The 24420-nt window shown below is 44.2% G+C and overlaps 1 protein-coding gene across 3 annotated transcripts in view; it reads left to right on the forward strand.

Moving 5' to 3' along the window:
• The window catches only part of VPS53 (VPS53 subunit of GARP complex), a 138424-nt gene that overhangs the window by 73224 nt on the left and 40780 nt on the right, over nucleotides 1-24420 (forward strand). For all 3 annotated transcript variants that reach the window (XM_053662720.1, XM_053662721.1, XM_053662722.1), the window contains 4 exons: nucleotides 2305-2406; nucleotides 8815-8909; nucleotides 19193-19435; nucleotides 22385-22532. In XM_053662720.1, the coding sequence (XP_053518695.1) occupies nucleotides 2305-2406; nucleotides 8815-8909; nucleotides 19193-19435; nucleotides 22385-22532 (588 nt within the window). The remainder of the gene's footprint in view (nucleotides 1-2304; nucleotides 2407-8814; nucleotides 8910-19192; nucleotides 19436-22384; nucleotides 22533-24420) is intronic.

Raw genomic sequence — 24420 nt, forward strand, 5'->3', positions numbered from 1 at the left:
CTAACAATAGATGAAGAATGCTTAGTTCAAAGATTTTATAAATTTCATAAATCCTTGTTCTGCCACTGAATGATTTTGAACAAAGCTTTTAATTCCAGTTGTTGACTTGCTCTCCACATATCCAAAGGACCAATGACTCAGAACATAGAGATTCAGCTCAACCGTATGATCCCCAGACCCACTGTCGAGCCCGTGGAATCAGGAAACCAACACCAGTAGTGAATGTTCTATGTTGTTGAAGCTTGGGCTTCGTAGATTCCCTTTCTCACCATTCCTCTTTCCCCGGACTACTAGCAGCCCTTACAAGACAAATAAAGCTTTGAAATTGTTTTCAAAGAAACATTTCTTTCTAAAAATAGCCTAATTCTAAAAATAAACTTAAATAACTTTAAGTTTATAGGCATTATTTTTGTATCAGGTCAGGAAGCCAGAGGTCTGAGTGTATAAATTTGGAACGTGTGCTTGGTTGTCAGACCATATTGTTTCTCAGCAGGATACCACAAAAATCGTTATCCTGCTAATGATTACCTTGAGCTAATGCATTAATCACAAGGCTTTCTTTATACACCATCTAGCTATGCAATGGCATCCAAGTGCTTTGGCCCAGAATTCAGTAGTTTATGTGAGCATAAGCAGAATTGCCTTAAAGCCTAATCCAGACACAGACACAGGTGGATTTTGTTCTTTTTTTTTTTTTTTTAATATCTTTAGCTGATACCCTGGCATTAGCACTTGACAAAGTCATTCACACTGTAGTCCATCTGCTGTCCCTCTTGGCCTAGGAATTAGTTCAAGTTTCTCCACTGAGATATGCTAAAATGTCACAGCACATTTAGAAACTCCCTCTGCACCTGGTTTCTTGTCTCCAGAGAGCCATTCCCCGCCCCTTCCCCTTGTCCCCAGCACCAGCCAGTTCCTTTCATCCTGCTTGTGCACTGAGTTTCCTTTCTGTTAGAGCTCCCAGCGCCCTGGCATAAACATCTCAAGGTCAAATTTGTAAAAAATTCCAAAGAGCTGCCTCGATTCTGTTGTTGCCCTGGAACTGTTGTCACCAGTGTCCCTTATAGGTATCACGTGCTTCTTCCAGGGTTTCACACACTTTATCACATTTGATTTTTTAAGTAGTCCTATGACTGTAACCTCATGCAGCTACTGCGCCTGCTGTGGCTCAGAGGAGCTAGATGATTTGGCCAAGGCAGCAGAGTTGGAGCTGAAACCTACCTCTCCCGCCTCCAGCTTTCCCACCAGCCCGCGGTCCCACTCAATGTTAGATTTTGAAAGAGTGCTCATATTTAGAAGCCAGGAAGTAATTTTTCTCAAGGAGATTTCGTGGTGGTGGTTGTAGTGGGACTTACCCGGGAAGGAACTTTTGTCTGTAATCTAAAACACATCTGATTAGGTTTATAGTTTGTGCTATTTTATTTTTTAAAGGTTAGGTGATGAAGAGGTGGTGGTATCACGCTATCGTTTCTGTTGATTCATTGCCGAGGGCATAAAAGAGATGAGGTCTTGTTAGTTTGCCCAGGGCGGAGTACGGCGGTATTCACAGGTGCAGCCCCACTACTGCTCAGGGAGTTGGAACCTGCTCTGTTTCCAGTCTGGGCCAGTTCACTTCTCCTTGGGCAGCTGGTGGTGCCCTGCTCTGGGATGTCACCATATTGATGCTCAACTCAGTCCAGACACCTGGTGGGCATGACACACCATGCCCCAGAAATCCTGGTCTCACCAGTCCTCCCGCCCAGCCTCCTGAGTATCTGGGACTACAAGTGTGTACCACTGCGCCCAGCTATAGTTTGTTCTTGAGTTCAGACCCATCTGGCATTTTGATTCATTCATGTGTATGGAGCACTTGTTATATGCCAGGCACCAGAGATAGGATGGGGAACCAAGATAGACATGATTCCTGCCGTCATGGTATCCAGGAAGGAGAAGACAAGTAAATGAGCAACTGCAGCATTTTAATAAATACCTGGGTAGGGGATGTACCAGATGGGATGATGACAATAACACCTAATGCAAACTTGACATTGGGGAAGACTTCCCAGTATAAGGGACTTCTAATTGAAGACCAAAGGATGAGTGAGTTTTAGCCAGATGGGGATTGGGATGGGGGTAGAGTGGGCAATAAGGCTTCAAGAAGATGGGAAAGCACTGTGAAGGCCTAGAGGTGAGAATATGGTCCACATTGTCTCCGTTCTTGCTAATTAGATCAGATTTCATGATGTAGCTGTTGTAGAGACTGGGAAAAAGCAGATCAATGGGGAAAGCTCGGAAAATGCATATCTCGTTCTCGTGTCTTAACAGAAAAAACTTGAGTCTCCACCCCCATCCAGCAATCCCTTCCTGGAAGATGAGCCAACACCAGAGATGGAAGAACTGGCCATGGAGAAAGGAGATTTAGATCAAGTAAGTCTGGTTTGCATTTCCACATGCAACCTACTCAATGCTTGTTTCTGAAGATGGGTCTGCTCACTCTAAATGCGATGCTTTGTTTGTTGACCACATTCAGAGATTACAGCCTTGGTGGTCTTCATAGAAAGGCTTTATCTGAAAATGTATTTAAAAAGCAGAGTGAAACACCAGCCCTTCCTGCCCCGTTTCTCTGCTTCCTAAGAGCCTGACCACTGCAGTCAGCAGCCCGCACAAGCTCCATTAGCCCAGGAGGTGGGGCAGCAGAATTCCGCCCTGCCTCGTTCATCTTCTCCTGACCTTGTCAGCTTAGCTTTCAGTTGCCCTCTTAACTGGTCCAGTGATGACGTGAGAGGTCACACAATCCCCAGTGCAGTTAGCAGCACCATCAGCTGGGAGAGGCCTCCACTCAGTGTAAACCGACCGCCGCAGGCCTGGAAGCGTCAGGGTGACCCAGTGGCATATTTGGAGAGTTACTTTTCAGAGCACACTAGCACTTTCATTTCCTTTGGATTTTTCTGTCCAACTCTAAATTTCCTCTCCCTTCATCCTACAGAATGGTGTTTTTATTTCACTGCCATTTCATGACAAGAGGGGTTAGAGCAATAAATCAGAACTTTTTCTGTCTGGATTAGTGATCCTTTTAATTTTCTACCCTTGGCTTCTAAAGAATTATTTTATAGTATTGCTTCGCTCCAGACACCATCAAAGGGAGGCTGGCTGGGAAGACTGGATCTGGGAAGGCTGTAGCCATGCTCTCTGCAGCCAACCCGTGTTCCTGGCATGGTGAGGGTAGGTGGACAGTCCTGGCCGAGGCCAGGAGAGAGAATTTCCAGGAGCAGTTCTGAAGTGAGGCAATAAAATGTGTCTGGTCCATTGATTAAATAATTGTAATAATGTGGGTACCTCACATTTTTATGCTGCTTTCTAGTTTAAAAGCCTTTTATATGCTTCATTTCATTTCATCTTCACAGTGCTTGCCTCTCATTTTATATGATTTTATATGGGCTGCAATGCTTGTAGCTCAGAGAGGTTAAGTGATTTTGCCCAGGGTTCCAGAGTCTGGAAGGGGAGCAGCTAGGACTGGAAGCCAGCTCCACCAGTCAGAGACTAGAGTTATTTTCTTGGTGCTCTTTCTATTATACTGTGAGGTCTCAATGAAAAGTGGAGGGCATAGAAATGAATCCCACGGATAAAAGCGAATGAATAAAACTGAAGGGATGGCTTAAGGCTGTATCCCAGAGATCTGTGGGATTAAATGTGATTGATTTACTGCCATCCTGTCAGCCAGGACGGGAGAAAACAAGAGATTTCTTCTAACATTTTGGGAGGAGAGGCCGATGGAGAGGAATCTGGATGTAGAGCTCGTTCTTGAGCCCTCCTCCCACACGGGCTCACCTGCCCCCTTGGGGCTTGCTTCATGCAGTAATGCCATTTTCAGGGCCCCTGTGTTTCCCCACTGCTAGTGGCTGCCGTCGCCATGGCCAGAGTTGTGGAGCTGAGCACTCGGACGCTGCAGCGCTGCTGTGCAAAGTCATCCTTGCAGCTAGTCATCTCTGCATGTTATTAAACTGGACTAGGGTAGAGTCCCCCATTACCTACAAAATCAGTTTTGTCATGTAAAATACGACTTCTATTTCACATGAAACTTTTGCTCATTCTGGAAGCCCAAGGTTATTGTTGTTAATGACCTAGACCTGCTCATTCCAAGGACACAGAACACAGATATATGCGGTAAAGCAGAGTCATGTGCTAGGGGAAAAAATGCTAGACTCTGGTCTGTCCTTAACTGACCCGTGTGACCTTCAGTAGATTTTCACTCTCTGCAGACTTCCCTAGTTTCTTCATCTTTAGAGAGAACTAATGGCCCTGACCGCTGTGGCTCAGTTGGCTGAAACATCGTCTTGTAGCCGAAGGGTTGTGGGTTTGATTCCCAGTCCGGGCTCTGTTCCCAGTCCAGGCGTATATGGGAGACAGCCAATCGATGCTTCTCTCTTGCATCAATATTTCTCTCTCTCCCTTCTTCTCTCTCTAAAAGCAATAAAAAAAATGTCCTCAGGTAAGAATATAGAACGGAAGAGAGAACTAATGGCTTTCAAACTGATTCCATGGTGCCGCCATCAGATATGGGGAGTTGGAGGAGACCAGGGCCCTCTGAGCAGAGCAGTTTTATTATGAGCCACTTTTATCGTGGACATCCAGGTAGAATTTCTTTTGAACCAGGAGTTTTGTGTGTGTTTAAAAATGAAGTACTAAAAATCCCTGGACTAGATTATCCACTTGCAATTTCATAGGCTGCTGCTTGTTAGTAATAAAACTTACGCACCAGTGACTAATGCCTCCTCACACACCTTCCCGACCTTGCACTGCCTCACAAGCACTTGTCCTGCTTGTGATTAATTGGGTGGGAGCTCCAGGATCTTCCCCTTCCCAGCCACTTACTGGCTTCCGCAGTTGGGTGCGCAGGGGCCTGGTGGGGCACTGGGGAGGCAGTCCACAGGATGCTGCAGTGAGCTCAGCCAGAGGTGGGGGGGCTGGTGGTCATCCTGGGTTACCTAACCCATTGCAGCACAGCAGTCAGTTTGCCCTCAAGGTCAGACTCATGCCCTACTCTCTGCTGAAGTTTAGGTTATAGGGAAGGGAGAGTGAACTTGAAAAGAGGCATTCAGTTTGAACAATCAGTTGCCAACCTATTCCCAGTGATAAAAAGTGGCATATGAAAAGAGACTGAATATAAAAGAAAGAGGGAAAAGAAGAAAGGAATTTATGGTTAGAAATGTCCCCTTCTGGTGATGCGAGCAGTTAGATTTAATCTGTTGACGTTGGATAGTAATAAAAGGAAATGGGGCCAGCTGCAGACCTCCTTACTGTGACAACAGTAACCCTGTATTATTCCATCAAACTGCAGGAGGAAATGGCTTAAACATCTGCAGCTTTTGGACAGAATTCACACACTCAGAAATCCAGCCTGAGTGCTACTGCTAAATGACTTAGGATGCGCTTGAAGCTGAGAATCAAGCCTTTGGGGAGCTGGACAGTGCAAAGGCAGACACCAGCCTGCGCTGAAATTCCAGCACCTATTATTTAAACATGAGCACATTTGTAAAGCAGCTATAGGCAGTGGGCAGCCCTGTGGAAAGAAAGGGAGCTTCAGGCAATCTCTCCTATTGTTCTCCTCTTCCTTCCCCCTCTCACTAAAAAGGCTGCGAGAGGACCCAGAACTATGGTGGCAGGTCTCTGTTGTCACTGCCTGGCTGGCATTAGCGGGCAGAGGCATGCAGAGCAGTCACCTGTGGGTGGGTTTGGGATGTCCGCTCTGTCTGGTTATGCCGCTCTGAAGGCCAAATTCAGTGTCCTGTGGGGGGCCTCCTGAAGCACAGGGCCTGGAGGAGACAGACCAGGACGAGTTTGCCGCAGGATCACGTCGGCCTTTTCTTTTGTCCCTTAGAATCTGTATTTCATACTTTCCTGAATGAGCTCTTCAGGCTTGGAGGTTTTTATCACATATCACTTTTGTGCACACATGGAAAGGAAAACATAAGCAAAATAAAATAGGTTAAGATATTCCTAAAACTTTTTCACATTCAGAGTTCATGTCTCCTGAACCACTTTTAAAAAAACTTTATTTTAGAATAATTACACATCCACTCATATAAGAGTGCTGACAGCTCACATGGTGCCTCATCAGAAGCAGGGAATTCCTTTTAGCCCCTCCTCTCTCCGGCCCGGATGTGTTTTCCCACACGTCGCTGCCCTCCCGGCCATCCGGAATGTGGCCAGTGTGCCCTTTCTCAGGAGTCCTCCACTGTTGTCGCTGGGATTCCACGCCAGGCCACTGGCACCTGTGTCCCATGTTTTCTGTTTGATTTTACTTTTTAAAAAAAAAGTCAAACTTTGCCCTGGCTTATGTGGCTCAGTAGATTGAAAAAATGTCAAACTTAGAGAAGTTTTAAGAATATTACAAGGACTCTTTAAAGTCTTTCACCTGGGTTTATCAGTTGTTAATATTTTTGTACATTTACTTTTATCATATCCTCCCAACTCCTCCCTCCCTCCCTCCTCCTCCCTCCTTTCACTCTCTTCCAGAACAGTTTGTAAGTTTGCAGATATTATGCCCTTGACCTCTAAATATTCCAGTACTTATTTCTTAAGAAGGACATTCACTTAAATTACCACAGATTCAAAATTAGAAAATTTAACATCATTTCAATACTGTTATCTGTAGGTTTCATTTAAATCTCATAGTCATTCTAAAGTAATAAAACATTGTCAATAATTGGAAAAGTACCCGTAAATTAGTAAGTAAATGAAGCCAAAAAGAAAATGTGCGTGTTGATTTAAAACACAACAATATTCTGCATTACGTAAACTTCCTCTTATAATTACTAGAAGCTATCCTACAGATGTGTGAATATTTTCATCAAGGGAAAAGATGTAAATAAAAGGAATAATTATAATACAATAATTATATTTTAATTAATAAAATGATATCTGGGTATTGTCATATTTTCCAATTCTAAATTCAGGATATCTAGTCTTACAGAGTTAGACAAATCACATTGTCAACTCATTTAACAAAGCACCTATTGAAAACTAATAAGCCCTGGCTGGTGTAGCTCAGTGGATTGAGTGTGGGCCTGCTTTAAAAAAAAAAAAAACTAATAAAAAACAGCCGACTTGGAAAAAAGAACAAATAGGTAAGGACCCACCCCCGCAGAGCCGCCACACTGCACACCGTGGATCTTCTGTTTTAAACGAAGGGAATGTGGGAAACGCCCGGCGTCTAGGAAGGGAAGTGGGACTCTGGTCCTGCTGGTTTAAACTCAGGGAACACAGTGTTGGGGTCTCCTGTAGTCTCGGCCTGAGGCCTGAGTTTGGCAGTGGCTTCTGGGTGATAAGAGAAAACAGCCCAGACTGTAGTTATGCTTAGGGAGGTCCAGAGTTTCTAGGAATATTATAAAACAAAGACAAGGTGCTCTTAGAAGGTGAGAGTGGAATAGAGCTAACTATGAGAGTGATGGTCTGAGGCTGACATTTAATTTTTGGTGATCATTACCAGTTTTTATAGGTGCATGTAACATTCCAACATTTTATTTTATTTTATTTTTTAGTTACCAGAAGAAGGTAATCATTATTTCTGTTAGGAGGAGCTTACCTTTTCCCGTATCTATTGAAAGACATGAGCAGTTCAGTTCAACAAAGTATCCTGTGGGTACCAACTTACACAAAAATTACACTCTAATATCAACCCAAGCAAAGGTTTGGGGTCCTTTCATTGGCATGTAACAACAGATGGAATTGACCTTTGTTAGGAATAGAAAGAAATATGTAGAAAAATTCTTGTTTATTTTTAGATGTTTTAAAAAGGAATTAAGTAGCAAATACAGTTTTAAATGTTTGCCTGCCTAAATGACCTATATATCAGTGGTTCCCAGCTGTCAGTAGGGACCAGCGCTGGTCCAGTGTTTCGCTGGTCCAAGGCCAAAAATAAAGACAAAACAGCCAGCCAGTCTCCAGTCTTTTTCCTTTCCTGTTCTTTCCTTCTCTGCGTTTCTTTCCTCTTCTTTCTTCCTTTCTGTCATCTATCTATTCTAAGGCCACCAAGTATCTTTTCTTAGAAAGGACTGCCTTTATTCTGCTATTTTTTCTATATAAAAATGTAAAGAGTATGCAGTATTTTCTTTTAGGAACTAGTGGTGAGGATAGAAATTTGCCAGATAAAAAGTTAGCAACCCTATGTTGTCCCCCATCCTTTTTCTTACATGTACTTTTTGGTGAAATTCAACAGTCTAGGAACCACTGCAGGAAAGCAAGGACACAGCAGAAAGAGTTCTAGTTGAGAGGGTAGGACCTCCCCTACACCTTTGGGCAGCCTGCTAGGCCCCACTGGACCTCTTTCTTTAGGTGTAAAGAGTAATGATAGCTCCTGCCTTGAGGGTCATTTTGAGGAATGGATGAGATGTTACTTTGTATCAAAGTCCCTGGCCCATAATAACAGTCAGTAAGAGGAAGCTGTCAAAATTAGATCATGTGAACACACTTTATAAATTTTAAAGCACTATACAAATATAAGGTGCTGTTATTAGCTAGGATTTAAAATTTTAAAACATCAGTCAGATGATGAATAGCTTCCAAATTGAAAACGTATGCATTATCAAAGTAGCAGTAAATCTTTCACCATACAAGGCAAGTAAATGTTGCAAACAAAGCTGGCTTATTGTTCACAAGTTGGCATGAATTATACTGCAGGATATAGTCCCAGTTAGTTACATTGAGTGCTTCTTATCTATAAGGAGTGAACTTGGAAGAGATGTTTACTTTGAAACTGCTTGAAAATTTGCAAAGACGGCTCAAGTATAGAGTTTCTTTTTTCTTTCCTTTTTTTTTTATGTTTTCCTTTTACAGCCAAAGAAGCCGAAAGCCCCAGACAATCCATTTCACAGCATTGTTTCCAAGTGTTTCGAGCCTCATCTCTATGTGTATATCGAGTCCCAGGACAAGTGAGTGATGAACGTTTTGCTCTTTTCTATTGCATTTCTCCCTCCTGCGGTCATGGCTGGGCTTCCCAAGGGTGCAGCTCTTTCCAGAGGCTGAAGGAAGGCCTTGGCATGCCTGTGACCCTCCCGGGAAAACTGTTACGGATATTTTTATGTCTCTTGAATGTGATTTATTATGTCTATAAATCTAAAACGCCTGATTTTTGACTCTAATAAGGTCCCAAATGGATCCCAACACCGCCTTCCCGTGCGGGCACTGAGCCCTTGCAGAGCTGCATGTGTCAGCACGCAAGGCTTCACCGTGGCAGGCGCTGGGAGATGGAGAAAGCAAGCCTAATCTCTGATGTGTGTGTCTTCAAGTATAATTTGTTTAACTTTTCATTTCGAAATAATTTAGATTTACAAAAGAGTTGTAAAGCATTCTCATAGACCATTCCCCCAGAGAATGTTCACATTTTCCACAACCCTAGTCGTCAAAGTCAGGACAGTAACATTGTCTCGTTAATGTCCATTTTCTGGTCCAAGATCCCGTTGTGCATGTAGCTGTTGAGTCTCTGTAGCCTCTTTTAATCTTAAGTGGTTCCTCAGTCTCCGTTGTCTTTCACGACCTTGACGCTTCTGAAGAGTGTTGATCAGTCGTTTTGTACAATGCCCTTAATTTCAGTTTGACATTGCCCCTTGATTAAATCCAAGTTATGCAAGAATGCCGTAGAGGTCACGCTGCGTCCTCAGCACATCGTGTCAGGAGGCACATCACGTGGCTCTGTCCCATTACTTATGACACTGACTGATCACTCACTCTAAGTGGTGTCTGCCAGTGTGTGCTCTGTGCTGTGGAGCTGCTGTTTGTACAGTTACTGAGTCTGTCTGTGGGGGCGTACCTCGGGACTGTGTCAGTATCCTCTTTCTCATCACACTTTGCCCACTCACTCTGACATCCCTGGGTGCTTCCTGCCTGCAGTAATTACTTTTGTAGTGTTTACTGACCGTTGATTGTCTGAGGCCATCATTTCTTCTACATTCACTAATCAGAGTTCTTCTATTAGAAGAAGCTTCCCCTCCTCCCACAGTTGTTTGTTTATTTATGTCAGTATGGATTGATGGGTTCTTACCTTCTTTTAGGGATTATCATCCACTTAATTTATGTTCCTCTTACAAACTTAATGGCTCCAGAAAATGTGCAGAGCGGCCGCTGGAAGCAAGTTTCCTTACGGCCAGAAGAATACGTTTGCGTTCCAGTGGCCGCTGTTCAAGGGAAGGTGGAAGACCCCCTCTCATCTCTGAGTCTCTGCCCGCAGCCAAAGTATCCAGACCCTTCCACACTGGAAGGCAGATCTCGAAAAGGTCAAGTTTCTGAAACCGCCGAGCTGCCTGGAGACAGGCTGGCCCAGGCGCTGAAGGGAGGCCTGTGCCCTACAGAACCCACGTAGCAGGACCAGACAGTGGCTCTCACGGAGGGAACAGCAGCGGCTGGGAAAAAGTTCTCCAGGGAGGTCTCTGGGAAAGCATTTAGGCACTGAAATCCAGTCTCCCCTCCCCAACCTTTTTTAATGATTCTGTCATGGGTTAGCAAATCTTGTTTCCAAATATGTTGCAGAGGTAAACCATAAGATTAAGAGAATATTTCAAGTGGAATCACCACATGGAACATTGTTATTATTCATCTGCTTGATTTTATAGTTTCTACTCTTTTCCTCCCCAGCGACAAAATGCTTCATATTAAAATCCCAGAAAATGAACTTTGTAGAAGGCTTTCTACGTTAACAAAAACCTCCTTGCTGATGACCCCTACCCCTCCAAAAAAAGTCCCCTTGACATTTTTTGCCTCGTAACACCACAGTTTTCTTCCTGTTCTCTCTCCATTGGGTTCCTGTCTGCAGGCACTCAGGGTAGTGGTGACTGTCGCATCTCAGTCCTCCGAAAGCACCCCATCTTCTGCATTCAGAAAGTTTTATTACTAAGACACCCCAGAAAAGGCGAGAAAAAAAGATCAGTTGTTTGCCTACTAGATTGACAGGTCTTAAAGCAACCCACATGGATGACTGTTTTTGGACAAAGCCCCTTATCAACCCAAGTTCTCATTTTTAAAAAGGCTGAAAAGTGGCTGGGTCCAGGGTTTAAAGTACCTAGGAGACAACCACGTACCTTCCCCAAACCTGCCTGGTCTAAACAGTCATTTCTCTGAACTGTTACAATTCTGCTATCTACTTCTCTTCCCATGGCCCTGGTTCACATAGAGTGTACTCATTGTTCATGGTGCATTGGGCCAAGAGCCAGACCTCCCTTCCTTAGGGACTCTCCATTTCTCTATGAAAAATGAAGTGCTGGCCACTCATCCTGCCGTCTGGCCTCCCTGGGATATTTCCACAGCACGAGGGAAGTAGCGGAAGCTACTCGTAGGAGAACCGCGTAGGTTGTGCTGTTATCGCTCCAGAAAAAGCAGCACAAAGCTTGAAGCAGAAAATAGAATTCACAAAATCCACTTCCTCATCTGTTAAAGGAGAGAGTCAGACAAAATAATGCTCAAAGCAGTGGTTATTGACCTTTTCTGAGGCAGATCCCTTTGAGGACCTAATGAAAGCCAGAGACCTTCTTGCCAAAATAAATCTTTATAAACCCACACACTATTTTTTTAGTGCAATTTCAAGGGGTTCTTGAAAGCTCTTCCTCCCTTAAGTCAAAGAATCATAAGGCTGGGGAGAAACTCAGTTGGGGACTGGTTTTATACAAGTTACTACTCTTGTAGTTCTGACTCAAAAATCTTCAAAGGAGGAGAATCTCAGGCCATTCACAAGCTCCCAGATGACAGAGACCCAGCCCAGTGTGGTGGAGAGGACGCGGGCCTGGCTGCCGCACAGACCTGGGCCCGAGTCGGAGCCCTGCAGTCACTGGCCTGGGACCCCGGGTGTGGCACCTAACACCCGAGTGCCTTTCGTTCTCTCTGCGGTAAAGTTAATGACCCTGACCCCAGCCCTTTCACAGGATTAGTGGTGAGGATGAAATGCAGTGACACACGGGTACTTGGCACAAGTGAGTGGTGCTCAGGAACTGTGTCTGCTCTGCCCTCCTTTCCTCCCTCCCCCCCTTCCCCTCCCGTGATCCTGTTCTGGGCTCCGAGGTGGTTGGGCGGCCGGTGGCCCGCTCAGTGTTGCCAGCCTTCTATTGGGCCTGGCCTGAGGTCCATCCCCTCACCTCCCCAGCCTCCACCTGCACAGGGAAAATTCTGGTAGCATCCCCCCCAGCCAAAAGCCAAGCAGCTTCAGGAGAACTGCAGAGCCAGTACTCGGCAGGAGGCAGAAGTGGGGATGTCCCTGAAGCCGCCTCTTTAACAGGTTGGGCTAAGCTGGCGTTCTCTGCTTTGAGTAACTTTCTCAATTTTTTGTTCACGTTCAAAGAGGAAGTACATCTTCTGCCTTTGGGAATGTAGTGATTGTCTTCTGCTGACTCTTGTAGAAGAGATTTCTCTACATAGGCACTTTGTTCACTTCATTTGGGTACAGTCTCAGTCAAAGAAATTATTAGTGAGTGACTCCATTTCTGCCCGTTCTCCTGAGTTCCCTCGAATGACTTGTTGATACAGAGCTTCTCCTTCCTCTCTGGCTGCCTCAAGCTTGGGACAGTATTATACTAAATGCCAGACCTAATTTGATTTCACCAGTTTTCCCACTAATGTTTTTTTTTTTTTTTCTTATAGGATCCGTCATTATTTACATTAATGCTCAAATAGTCCCCGATTTGGCCATTTGAACCCCCTTCAGACTGGTTTTTCACCTCCTTTTACATGCCCCCGTCATTGTTTTGAGCACTTCTTTTCTTTTCTTTTTTTTTTAAAGATTTTATTTATTTATCTTAAGAGGAGAAGGGAAGGAGAGAAATATCAGTGTATGGTTGCCCTTCATGAGTCCCCTGCTGGGAACTGCTGGTTTCTCTGTAAATTCATTTCAGACATTCAGGATTATTACAAGAATTGTACATAGAGCCCCTGTGTATCCTTCACCTGGATTCCTCGGTTAACGGTTCTCTCTTCCCCTTCTCTCGTACACACTCACACTGGGGCACATACTCCCACATCCTGCACGTACGTACTTTTTCTGAGTGATACGAATTTTCACACTGCAGACAGGATCCCCCATTACACCTCAGTACTTCACTGTGTGTTTCCTCTAAGTAAGGATGCAGTCTGCGTAGCCACACCACAAACAGCAAAACCAGGAAATTAGCGTTGGCACAGTATTACCGTTTAACCCACGGGCCCCGCTGCATTGTATCAGTTGTCCTTTAAGATTTTATTTTTATTTATATTTAGAGAGGAAGGGAAGGAGAGAAACATCAATGTGTGGTTGCCTATTGTGTGCCCCCACGTGGGACCTGGTCTGCAACCCAGGCATGTGCCCTGACTGGGATTCAAACCAGTGACACTGTTTCTCAGCCCCCGCTCAATCCACTGAGCTGCGCCAGCCAGGGCTCCGGTCATGTTTTTAATAATCCAGAATTGATTCCAGGGTTATGGGTCACATGTACTTGTCTCTTTCTTCTCCTTCGGTCCAAAACAATAAGTCATCCTTTCTTTATCTGTCATGACCTTGAAGTCTGGAGAGTGCAGGCCAGTTGCTTTGTGGACTTTCTGCAGCGGTGGTGCTGCCTTCTCGTAACTCACGCCAGGAGGCACCCAGTGTCAGCTTGTCCCGCACTTGTGGTGTTCACTTTTATTACTCGGTTTACATGACATCTGCCAGTTCTTTCTATTTCTTGTTGAGTAATTAATTTAATTGGTGCCAGGAGAAATTTTGAAACCATATAAATAGCCTTTTTCTCATATTTCACTGATTTATTTTACCATCTGAATTATTTATTACTGACATAGTTGTCAAAAGATGATTTTTCTCATTCTGTCATTTCTCCTGTATTTATTAATTGGCATCATATTTTAAGCAAAAGCTTTCTCTTCTCCCCATTTACTTATGATAGGGACTCACAGATTTCTATTTCATTTAATGGGTTATAGCCATAATTACCTCTTTTTAGCTTTATATTGTAATAAAGTTAGACTTATAGAAAAATTCACCCTCTCTGGTATGGCTCAGTGGATCAAGTGCTGGCCTGCAAATTAAAGGGTTACCGGTTCCATCCCCAGTCAGGGCACATGCCTGGGTTTCAGGCCAGGTCCCCAGCAGGGGGCGTGCAAGAGGCAACCACACACTGATGTTTCTCTCTCTTTCTCCCCTCCTTCTGCTCTCTCTAAAAATAAATAAAAATTAAAATCTTAAATTTTTTTTAATTTCAAAAATAGTACAGATTTCCCATATTCCCTTCTCCCAGGTTCCCCTAATATTACCATCTTACATAACCATAGTACAGTTGTCAAAGCCAGCAAGCTAAATGTTGGTACAATATTATACTAAATGCCAGACCTAATTTGGATTTCACCAATTTTCCCACTGTATTTTTTTTCTTACAGGATCCATCATTATTTATGTTAATGCTCAAATAGTCCCCAGTTTGGCCATTTGAACCCCCTTCAGGCTGGTTTTTCACCTTCTTTTACATGCCCCATCATCGTTTTTGAGCGCTTCTTTTCTGGCACAGCCAAACGCACCAGGCCCATCGTGTGCCTTCCGACCTCGGTCCCGGGGCATTCGCCTTTTTAGGATCCCTTGTTCCTTCGGTGGGAATGGTATTTAGAAACTAAGTTCTGGGTACATGGTATGTTCATTACTGCTTAGGTGTCCTGCTTGTAGGTCCTCTCACTGAGAAGCTAAGAAATATACATACATGTACATACACACGCTTCTATTATCTATTTTTATACCTCTTTCTGTAATAAAACTGGTGAGCTTATGCTGATACCTCCAATTCTAATCGAATCATGTTTTCATTTTTTTAGCTTCCTCCTTTACATGTCTGTAACTGCCTTCTACAGCAGTAAGAAACTTAGTTCCCAGTATCCTCCCCACATTTACTTATTCGTTCCATTTACCTCTATGTAACCCATCTCCCAGCTGGGCCCACGCCAGACCTTGGCTCCCCAATCCCACAGGCCATACCAGAGCCAAATCCTTGGCCCCAACTCAAAGGAAGGGAGGAGGGTTACCAATTAGTTTGAGTGCCTTGAATTAACAAGTTCGGTAACTTCCGGGGGGACCTAAGGTGCTTTGTCCATGCCGACCTCGTTGTCAGCTTTTTCTGCCATCTGTCAGCTGACTGCCATCTTCCTCCCCAGTGCCAACACCCCTTTACTTCCCACTTGAATGTTGTTTCTGTAAATGCCAAGTGCAGATCCACCAGAAGAAACTGCCCTGCTCGTCCATAGAGAAGAGTGGTCTGCAGTGTGGTTTTTCTTCTCATTAGGTTCTGATTTTTCCCTCCAGCGATGCTGCTCTGCAGTCGTCTTTATTCCCAGGTCATGTATTCAGCAGTGGACTCCCAGCAGCATTTCACACGCACCCCTGCAGTGCTTACACAGGTCTGGGGCAAAAGCTCAAGCTGTAGGGAAGAGCGGGGGAAAGATCCCAGCTCAGCCCCCACCTGTTTCTTCACGCTGGAGAGAAAAATGAATAACAGCAATATTATACACCATACATCTGTATAGAGCTTTACAGTTTTGAAATCAAAGTGCAGTGTAGTGAGCAGATAGAGCTTAGCTTTAGAGTCAGATGGACCCAAGTTCAAATTCCCACTTGGTAAATTCTGTGACTTAGGGAAAATGGTATTTTTTCCCCTCAGCTTCTGTTTCTTTCATACAATGGGGATAATAGGGCCTTTTCTACTTAGGTCTCTTGTGAGGATTAAACAAGATTGTATGTGTAATGCACCCAGCACATGCCTAGTCTGTAGGCCTAGAGCTCCAGTGGGCGAGAGAGACCAGAGAAAGACGGCAGCACGCAGCACGAAGGGGTAGAGACACGAATAGTTTGCAGTGGAAATTCAGAGGATCGTGAACCAAACCACAGGCAGCCTTTCTCATTCCTGTCTTCCGTCTCAGCCGGCCCCTCTCCTTTCCGTCCTCTCTTCCTCGCACCATATCTGTGCTCACTCTGACTCCGTGCCTTCATTCTCTCACCTGAATCTGCTGTGAAACTTTTCTCTCTAGTGTCTGCTAATTCCTTAGTCTAAAACAAATTGCTGCCCTGGCTGGTGTGGTTCAGTGGATTGAGCACCAGCCTGTCAACCACAGGGTTGCCGGTTCGATTCCCAGTCGGGGCACATGCCTGGCTGGGCCTTCAGTGGGGGGCGTGTGAGAGGCAACCACACATTGATCTTTCTCTTTCTCTCTTTCTCCCTCCCTTCTCCTCTGTCTAATTATAAAATAAATAAAATGTTAAAAAAAATGAAACAAATTGCTCATTTCGTGTATACTGCAAAATCAGTGTTTTGGTGCTATCTGGGGATCTAACTATCATATAAGTTTCCTACCTCCCCAAGTACATCAGAGCTTCTAACAGGCAGGCACTGTGCCTTAACCCAGCAGCCCCTCGATCCGAACTTGACCCTTCGCTCTCTCTCACGAGATCGTGAATGCCTTAGGGTACAAAGACGCCTCTTGGTGATCCCAGTCCACGGAAGGGCGAGTGTGCCTCACGTCCCTTTTCCCCAGCAGTCCTCCAAGAGGACCTTACCAGGACTTGGGGCAGTGTTTGGTGCTCGGAGGAAATGATATCCTTTCCTTTTTCGTTGCCGTTGTTATTGTTGAACTCATTTATATCTTATACTTACAACCCATGACCAGCTGGGTCATTCATTCAAACTAATGAAACCTTGCCCGTTCCCACTGGGGTGTAGCTTTTACTGTTTGCTTGTATGAAATGCTAATGGCTTGTTTTCTAATGTCTGGTACGGCACAGGGTGTGCTGATGCGCAGAGTGGAGGGTGGAAGGGGGAGGTTTGCTCTGGTTTGTTTCTCATCCATGTCAGAAAACAATGTCAGAAGTCACCTGGTAGACATTCTGCAAAATATAAAAGTCTTTAGATTGTTTCCCAGTGGAAATTTTCTTTATGATGTATGATCATAATTAATTTATAATCGTGCCCATCAGGTCGGCTCTGAAATAGGTGGTAGGTGAATAAGTATCCTGACTTCAGCTTTTAGGGGAATCAGGTAAATGGTTAAAGTAAAAACACTTCAGGGCTCTGGTCCCTGTTTCGGTTAGTACTATGGGTTTGGAAATTGGAATTTTTCTCATAAAAAGATTTTTGGCTTCTGTTACATGCCCTCCTCCACTCCACCAGCCCCCACTCCCTCTCCGCACTCCCACCCCTTAGGAGCAAAGTGTGGAGGTCAACCAGCTGACTCTGTACTGGGCATAATTGGGAGATAAAGCTCCCACGTCAGCATGAGGCGTGGACCCGGAGGGAGCAGCAGCAATACAAATGTGACCCCTACTCTCAAGGAGCTTATAGTAACATATGTGAAACAGAGAAGAAGGTTCTTCCACTGTGTAGCAAGCAGCTTTCACCTTTTGTACTAACTTCAACTTGTTAGAAAAACAATTCTGAAATTGCACCAAAGATTAGTGGAAGATTGCCATTATTAATGGGCATTACTGCCACGGGCCCAGGATGGGAGACAGTCGACGTGTTTTATGAGTATTTGATAACCTTGCGGTGTATATTTAAGTGTTAACAAATAACGCGTTAGTGTGTCACATATGACAGGCGTTGAGAGGGAGGTAGAGGATTGTTGCGAGTAGGCGTTGCCTGGCCGCACCCCGGGCTGAGTGGAGAAGTGGCGGGAGAACATCAGGGCAGAGGAGGCAGCCAGGCAAAGGCACAGAGTCGGAAATCAGACGGAGCAGGGGCAGCTGAGGGGAGTCTGAAGGGGCTCCGTGAGGAGGGCGGGAGATGAAATGGAAGGGTTGGGCAAGAAGAGGTGGTGAGGAACGGGGGTGGGGACCCCGGAGTGCCTCCCTGCTGCTGACCAGCACCGCAAAGGCCCGGCCTAGGCGTGAAGTTCTTTGAGGGCAGAACAGCTGCATCTGGACATAATAAACTTTCAACAACAAAAGCTCTCGAGTAAAATGTCAATTTTCTCCTATTCCTGCTAATTGATGCTGTGTGTGGTTTTTGTCTTTTTCTTCCTGACTGTTATATACATACATTTTTAAAGCACAGCTGGATCCCCGTAGCTTTAGACAGCCACCTACAAAGATGCAAAATGTCAAGAGGGGCGTGGACACGCCCTCCCATTTTTTAGGCTGCACAACCGTGCAGGGAACAACCCATACGGCCCTGCTGGATTCTCACTGCGTTCTCACCCCCAGGGCTGACTCACGGTGACTGAAGCAAAGGCAGGGATATTTGAATGGGGAGTGGGAGAAGACTGCAGCCATCATCACCTCCGTGACCTGGAGCAAGCCTGAAGCTGCTCCAACCCTCTCTTCCCCCAAGACTTGCTATGCCTTTCTTAGTGTGGAAATTTTAAGAAAAATCTGCCTTAAAGGAGAAAGAAATCATTGTAGTATTTCTTTGTAGTTTCCCTTTGTTTCGGCATCTATCTTGAAGGCACATTTAGGCTAATGATTCCGAAATATCTGCTGACGTCATAACCTGTTTGTGTTTTAGGAGGTGGTAGGGTAGAGTGGTCAAAAGCGTGAGGTTTGGAGCCAGGCTGCTTGGTTTTGAATTCTGGCTCCACCACTCTCTTGCCGTATGACCTTGAACAAAGCCCTTAACTTGTCTGTACTTTGCTTTTTGAAAATGAGGCTAGTAATAGTACCTATTTTATAAGGTTATCATGAAGATGAAGTGAAGTTCACTAAAATGATGCCTAAAATGCTGACATAGTGCCTGGTGTGTCATGGAGATTGAGAAAACGATTACCGTCACTATTCAGGGTTGGGGTTTTCATCTGTGGAAAGGGGAGATGGTCCTAATATTGTATATAGTGGGACCAGTGCCTGCACTGAAGTAAGTGGTGGATCCTGGGCTCAGCTGTGCTGCTAAATTGTGTAACAGACTTTCTAGGCCTTAATTTTTTCGTCTCTTAGAGGGTTCAATAATGCTTCATCTCCCTCACGGGGGGCTGAGGGCTATATGTGATCATAAAACGCCTTGAAAAGCATAAAGCAGCACGCAGATGCCACATTTCATTGCTGCTGCTGCTGTAGGAGCAATGGTTCCGACAGCAATGGTAGGAGCAATGGTTTATCAGTGGTTCCGACACTGATAAAAATGAGTCTCACCTTAAATGCAAAAAAGCACTAGGAACCAGTTCCTTGTGGCAGTCAGGCACATTTATTTGCTTTATCTTTCCTGAAACAAAATAACACTTCAGGTTTTCTTCCTCCTAGAAACCTTGGAGAGCTGATAGATCGGTTTGTGACCGATTTCAAAGCTCAGGGCCCCCCTAAGCCCAACACCGATGAAGGGGGTGCGGTGCTGCCCAGCTGTGCCGACCTCTTTGTCTACTACAAGAAGTGCATGGTGCAGTGCTCTCAGCTCAGCACCGGGGAGCCGATGATCGCCCTGACCACCATCTTCCAGAAGTACCTCCGAGAATACGCCTGGAAAATCCTCTCTGGCAACCTGCCCAAGTGAGTCCTGTTCCTCCTGGTGGAGTGAAGTGAGATTCTAAACATACCTAAATATGGTAATCTTTAAGGAAATCCACTCTGAAGTTGTTTACTGAACTGCTAAGAGTATCAAGGAGGAAAATACCCTAATTGAGTTCCCGAAGGTCTGAGATTATTTACTCTCCAAATGAGATTCCACATCTGATCTTGGAGGAAATGCCTACACTGGCTGCCAGCTTAGCTCAGCTCTTTCCGCAGTGGACTCAGGGGAGTCGGCCCATGGTACAGGGTGGGGCGAAAGTAGGCTTACAGTTGTTCGTGTGGAGAATAATGCAATAATTAATCAATAATAGTAAAAGAATGAACTCTTGTTTCGTGTATTCAGACTGTATACCTACCTTTTCCCCACCCTGTATATGTATTTAATTTACATAGATTCAAAGATGGGTACATGGCCAAAAAAGTAAGTAGGGTGGCTGTGGAAATAGCTTTTAAACGGCATGGGCAATTTCATTAAGGCCCATGAGAGTGTATCCTGGGATGATAAGTAGATGAGGGGCACGAGCCTACTTTCCCTCGGTCTGATTACGTTCCAGAGTCTGCCCTGTAGCAGGTGTATCTTGCTGTGCAGGTCAGAGTCTAACGTTTAAGGACACAGTGAGATTTAGGGGTGGGGACTGCATAGCACAGCTCTTAATTAGAGTGACATCGCCGTATTCACTGGGGCAAATAGAATGTTATTATATTACTTATTACTCAAAATAAATGAGTCATTCAACTAGAGTTTTTGGTGTTTTGGTTATACTATAGCAATTTCTATTGTGATTGACTATGATCTAAGGTAATACTTCAGAATTTAATAATTATAAATCATCCCCATGGCTGTATTCAACAGAACAGAATTAGTTTGTCATCATCACTAAAATGTGTCGTATATAGGACTATTACATTATCTGGAGGAAAGACAATAAAATCCCTGTGCTCTAAAGAGATTTGAAGTAGCAGATATGTTTTATTAATGAGAATTTCTTTAACCATGATAAAAAATTATTCTAAAATTTTTAGTAACTTTTGTCCTGATTATCAAAATAAAAGAAGTAGAAGGCACAGAAAAACACAAAGATTAAAAGCAAAAATCACCTATAACCTCACCATCTAGAGAAAACAAGTCTAACTATTCGCTATATATTTTCATATATATATGTATGTGTGTATATCTATATACATATACATAGATGTACACACATACAGTATATGATTGTGTCTTTTGTTTGTGTAACAGAGTTGGTACTATACTGCTTACAGTTTTATACCTTACTGCTTCTCTTAACATCACACTGGGAGCGTTTTCCCATGTGCGTTAGCCAGTGTCTCAGCAGGAAATAAGTGGTGTACTCAGCTGGGATGTTGTTAGAAGTAAAGCAGCTGTGTATTCACAGAAATGGGGGCAAGGTATTATAAAAGGAACCAGCAGAGGATTATGAAGCATCCAAACACTAGCGGGTAATTGTTCCTACTCTGAGACTTACTTGTGAGCTCGGGCTGTCGACAGAGGTCTGCCCCATAGAAACTGTAGTCCTAGCGGGTCCATCACGGCGGGCACCGCCCTGAGGCACAGGGAGCTGGAGAACCAGCTGTTGTTCAGACTTCTCTCTCCTCTACCTCCCGGCTTCCTGCTGCGTCTCCCATTGGCTGGACCTCACAGGAGGCCTGAAGGCCAAGTAGCCTGGGTGATGAGTCTGGGAAGTCAGTCTCCCGGGCCATAGAGAAGGGAAGAAAAGAGCAGGGAATGGATGTGGGAGGCCAACAGAAAATGGTGGGCACTCACAACAATAAATATTCATCAAAACACTTTTAATGATGCCATGGCAATCAAACATATAGAAGAACCCGGGTTAACTTCTGAAATTCTGAGGGATCATTTTCTTAATTGATTATTTAGGTTGGGTTCACTATTTGGTTATTTTAAATAATACTCAGAATAGCACCCTTGAACAGAAGTGGAACTACTGGGTCAAATCATCAGGACATTTTTTTAAGCTCCTGAAATATACCTCCAGGAAGTTTGTACGATGTGACACTCCTACCCCACAGCAGACAGGAGTGCCAGTCCTCACACTCTTGCCAGTGCTGGGAATTAAAATGTTTCAAATCTTTGATTATCAGGAAAACTGGGCAGAAGATTTTAAATTTTTTAATTGATTTTGAGAGACACATCAATTTGTTGTTCCACTAATTTATGCATTTATTGGTTGCATGTGCCCTGACCAGGGATCGAACCCACAACCTTGGCATATCAGGATGACGCTACAACTAATTGAGCCACCCAAAGTAATGGAATGGGCAGGGTTTTTTAAAGGAGAATTTTCTCTTATTTTTAAAGTAAATGCCATTGAATTCTATTTCTTTTTAAAAAATAGACTCACGGTTAAAATAGCAGGAAGTTTACGACTACATTTTGATGTTTTATGAACACGTGATTAGATTGGTAGGAGGGGATGAGATGCCTTTTGGTTTCTTGAGGTGATCAGGAGTTTGGGGAGGAACCATGTCTTAACATTTACTTTTGGACCCCACCACAAGCACAACATACAGATTTCTGTGCAGAATTTGCTCAACTGAGAGAAACAATTCAGGGTAATCTTGAGCCCAAGAGCTGCAGATTATCCTGAATGAGCTCTACAGATCAGGAAATTCCAAGCTGAGCAGAGAGTCTGTTCGGCAGCCTTCTCTGCGCATATCCGAGTCATCACAGGAATGTGACTGACCGCTGGCCCACTGTTGGGGTCCTCTCTTCCTATTTCTGGTGGTCAAGGCAAGGTCAGTAGGAAAGGACTCATTGTGTATGGATTTATTTGGGCCACGTCCAGCCTTTACTTCCCCCTTTTCTTTGTCTTAAGATGTGCAGTTTCCAGTTCAGGAACCAAGTGAGAAGCCCCAGCCTGACTACTGCCTGTTCATTTTCCTCAGAACCACAAGCAGCAGTGGAGGGCTGACCATCAGTAGCCTCCTCAAGGAAAAGGAGGGCTCAGAAGTAGCCAAGTTCACTTTAGAGGAACTCTGCCTCATCTGCAGCATCCTGAGCACAGCAGAGTACTGTCTGGCCACTACCCAGCAGGTGAGCCACCCTGGCTGCCCACTCTCCACTTCCTTTTGCTGAACTATTTAGGCCACTTAGATCAGTTGCTAGGAGTATGGACCCTAATAAGGCCACATAAAACCTGGGTAGACCAGTTGGCCTCCCATAGAGGAAAAACTAACTGTCTAGCCAGAAGACAGCTGTCTTACAGAAGGGCCTTGTTGAAGGAGCCTAAGCAAGAAAGTGTGATTGATCTCTTCCCCAGAGTTATGTAAGTTACATAAAGGGCATTCCCCCTAAAAAGTAGGTCAGTAGTCCTGTCTCTTGTATGAGACAAGCAGGAGTAAACTTAAGGGTACTAGGACCCAGCCTTTGGTGGTGATGAGTCACAACCAGTTACTCCATTCTCAGAAGTATTACTAGGCTCAGCAGAATCCTCTGGGCTTTTATGTGTCTCCTGGAATTTACATAGCAGTCTCAATCTGCGTAAACAAATAACCATTGTTTGGATGTTGACGTTCAGGAACTGTGAAGCAGGAAAGGGTGATGGCTCTACCAGAGTTCCCCAGGAAAACCAGGAAGAACCAGAATAATGTTCCATTCAGCCTTAGATGTGGGATTAGAAGTTCCTGTTCACATTTGATCTGGAATTCATCTAAGGCCAAGGCAAAAAAAAAAAGTAATTGGGGAAGGTTCTGCTCTTCCCATCTTTGGAGTTTATTGTTTACACGTGTCTAGATCAGAGGAAGTCAGTCATAAATTATGGTGCAGACAGGACAGCTTGGAGCACCTGTGAGCTAAAGCAAGCAGACAGGAACCCAAATAAGAAGTCGTGCCCCCCAAACTTCACAGTTGGGGCTAAGCTGGCCAGAGGCAAAGGCCATTCCATGCTCTGCTTGGCGACATGGTTATATTGAGTCACACAGGGAAAGATCTGCGAAGGTTTGGCCTTGGAGCCTGGAGCCAGAGACAGTGATCCATTTAATCCCCAGAGCTCCCAGGGCAGGATGGCATTTGATCCGTGAGGACCTCCAAGGTGGGGTCACAGTCTTTGGTGAAGAAACACCATTTAACTATTTTGTGTGGGCTCAGAATGAGGAAGAGTACACACATGTAAATAATAGTATTTTAAAAGTAGAATAACTGTGGTACCAAAAAAAAAAGCTATAAAAATAATGACTCAATCCCATCACCCTCAAATAATCATGTTAGTAATTTGGAGGGGTTTTCCCCTCTGTTGGTTTTCATCAACACAGTTTTGTATGCTATGATCTTCACTAAATTTTCATATTCTTTTGTTTCGTTAACATTGTAGCGTTAGCATTTCTCCTGTTGCTATAATGTCTTCATTATGATCATTGTTACGACGACATAATATTCCATTAAGGTGCATACTATAAATTATTCAACAGTATCTCTGATCATTTTCACGCTGCCTCAAGTTTTTACTTTTATAAGTAATCCTACGAAGAACACCTAATGTTTTACACTATTTTTCTAGAACAGCATCTCAGAAGTTCTAGAAGTGTTAGTAGATCAGAGACCAGTTTAATGACTCATGATAGGAGTAGCCATTTTTTTGTTATTTAACGAAAATTGTTTTTCATTATAAACAATTATAATGAAAAGGTTATAATTATAAAAGTAAATGCATTCTTAGCCCCTATACTGTGATCTATAAATACCATTTTCCACTGAAAGGAACCATAGATTCTTCCAGAAATGACTAATCCCAGGTTTGGGTAGGAAATGTGCAAGATAAGTCTAGAACATCAAGTAATACAAAAAGCAAGAAAACATCAAAGGCTGTGAGAGCCATTTCAAAAGGACTCACTCGGGAGCTGTAGTGTGTTTCATGTACAAAGAGACATGTCCAGGCCCTAACCCCCACTACCAGTGAATGTGACCCTATTTGGAAATAGGATTT

Source organism: Artibeus jamaicensis, unplaced genomic scaffold, assembly GCF_021234435.1.
Source record: "Artibeus jamaicensis isolate MK-2021 breed Jamaican fruit bat unplaced genomic scaffold, CSHL_Jam_final contig_2790, whole genome shotgun sequence".
Lineage (NCBI taxonomy): Eukaryota > Metazoa > Chordata > Mammalia > Chiroptera > Phyllostomidae > Artibeus > Artibeus jamaicensis.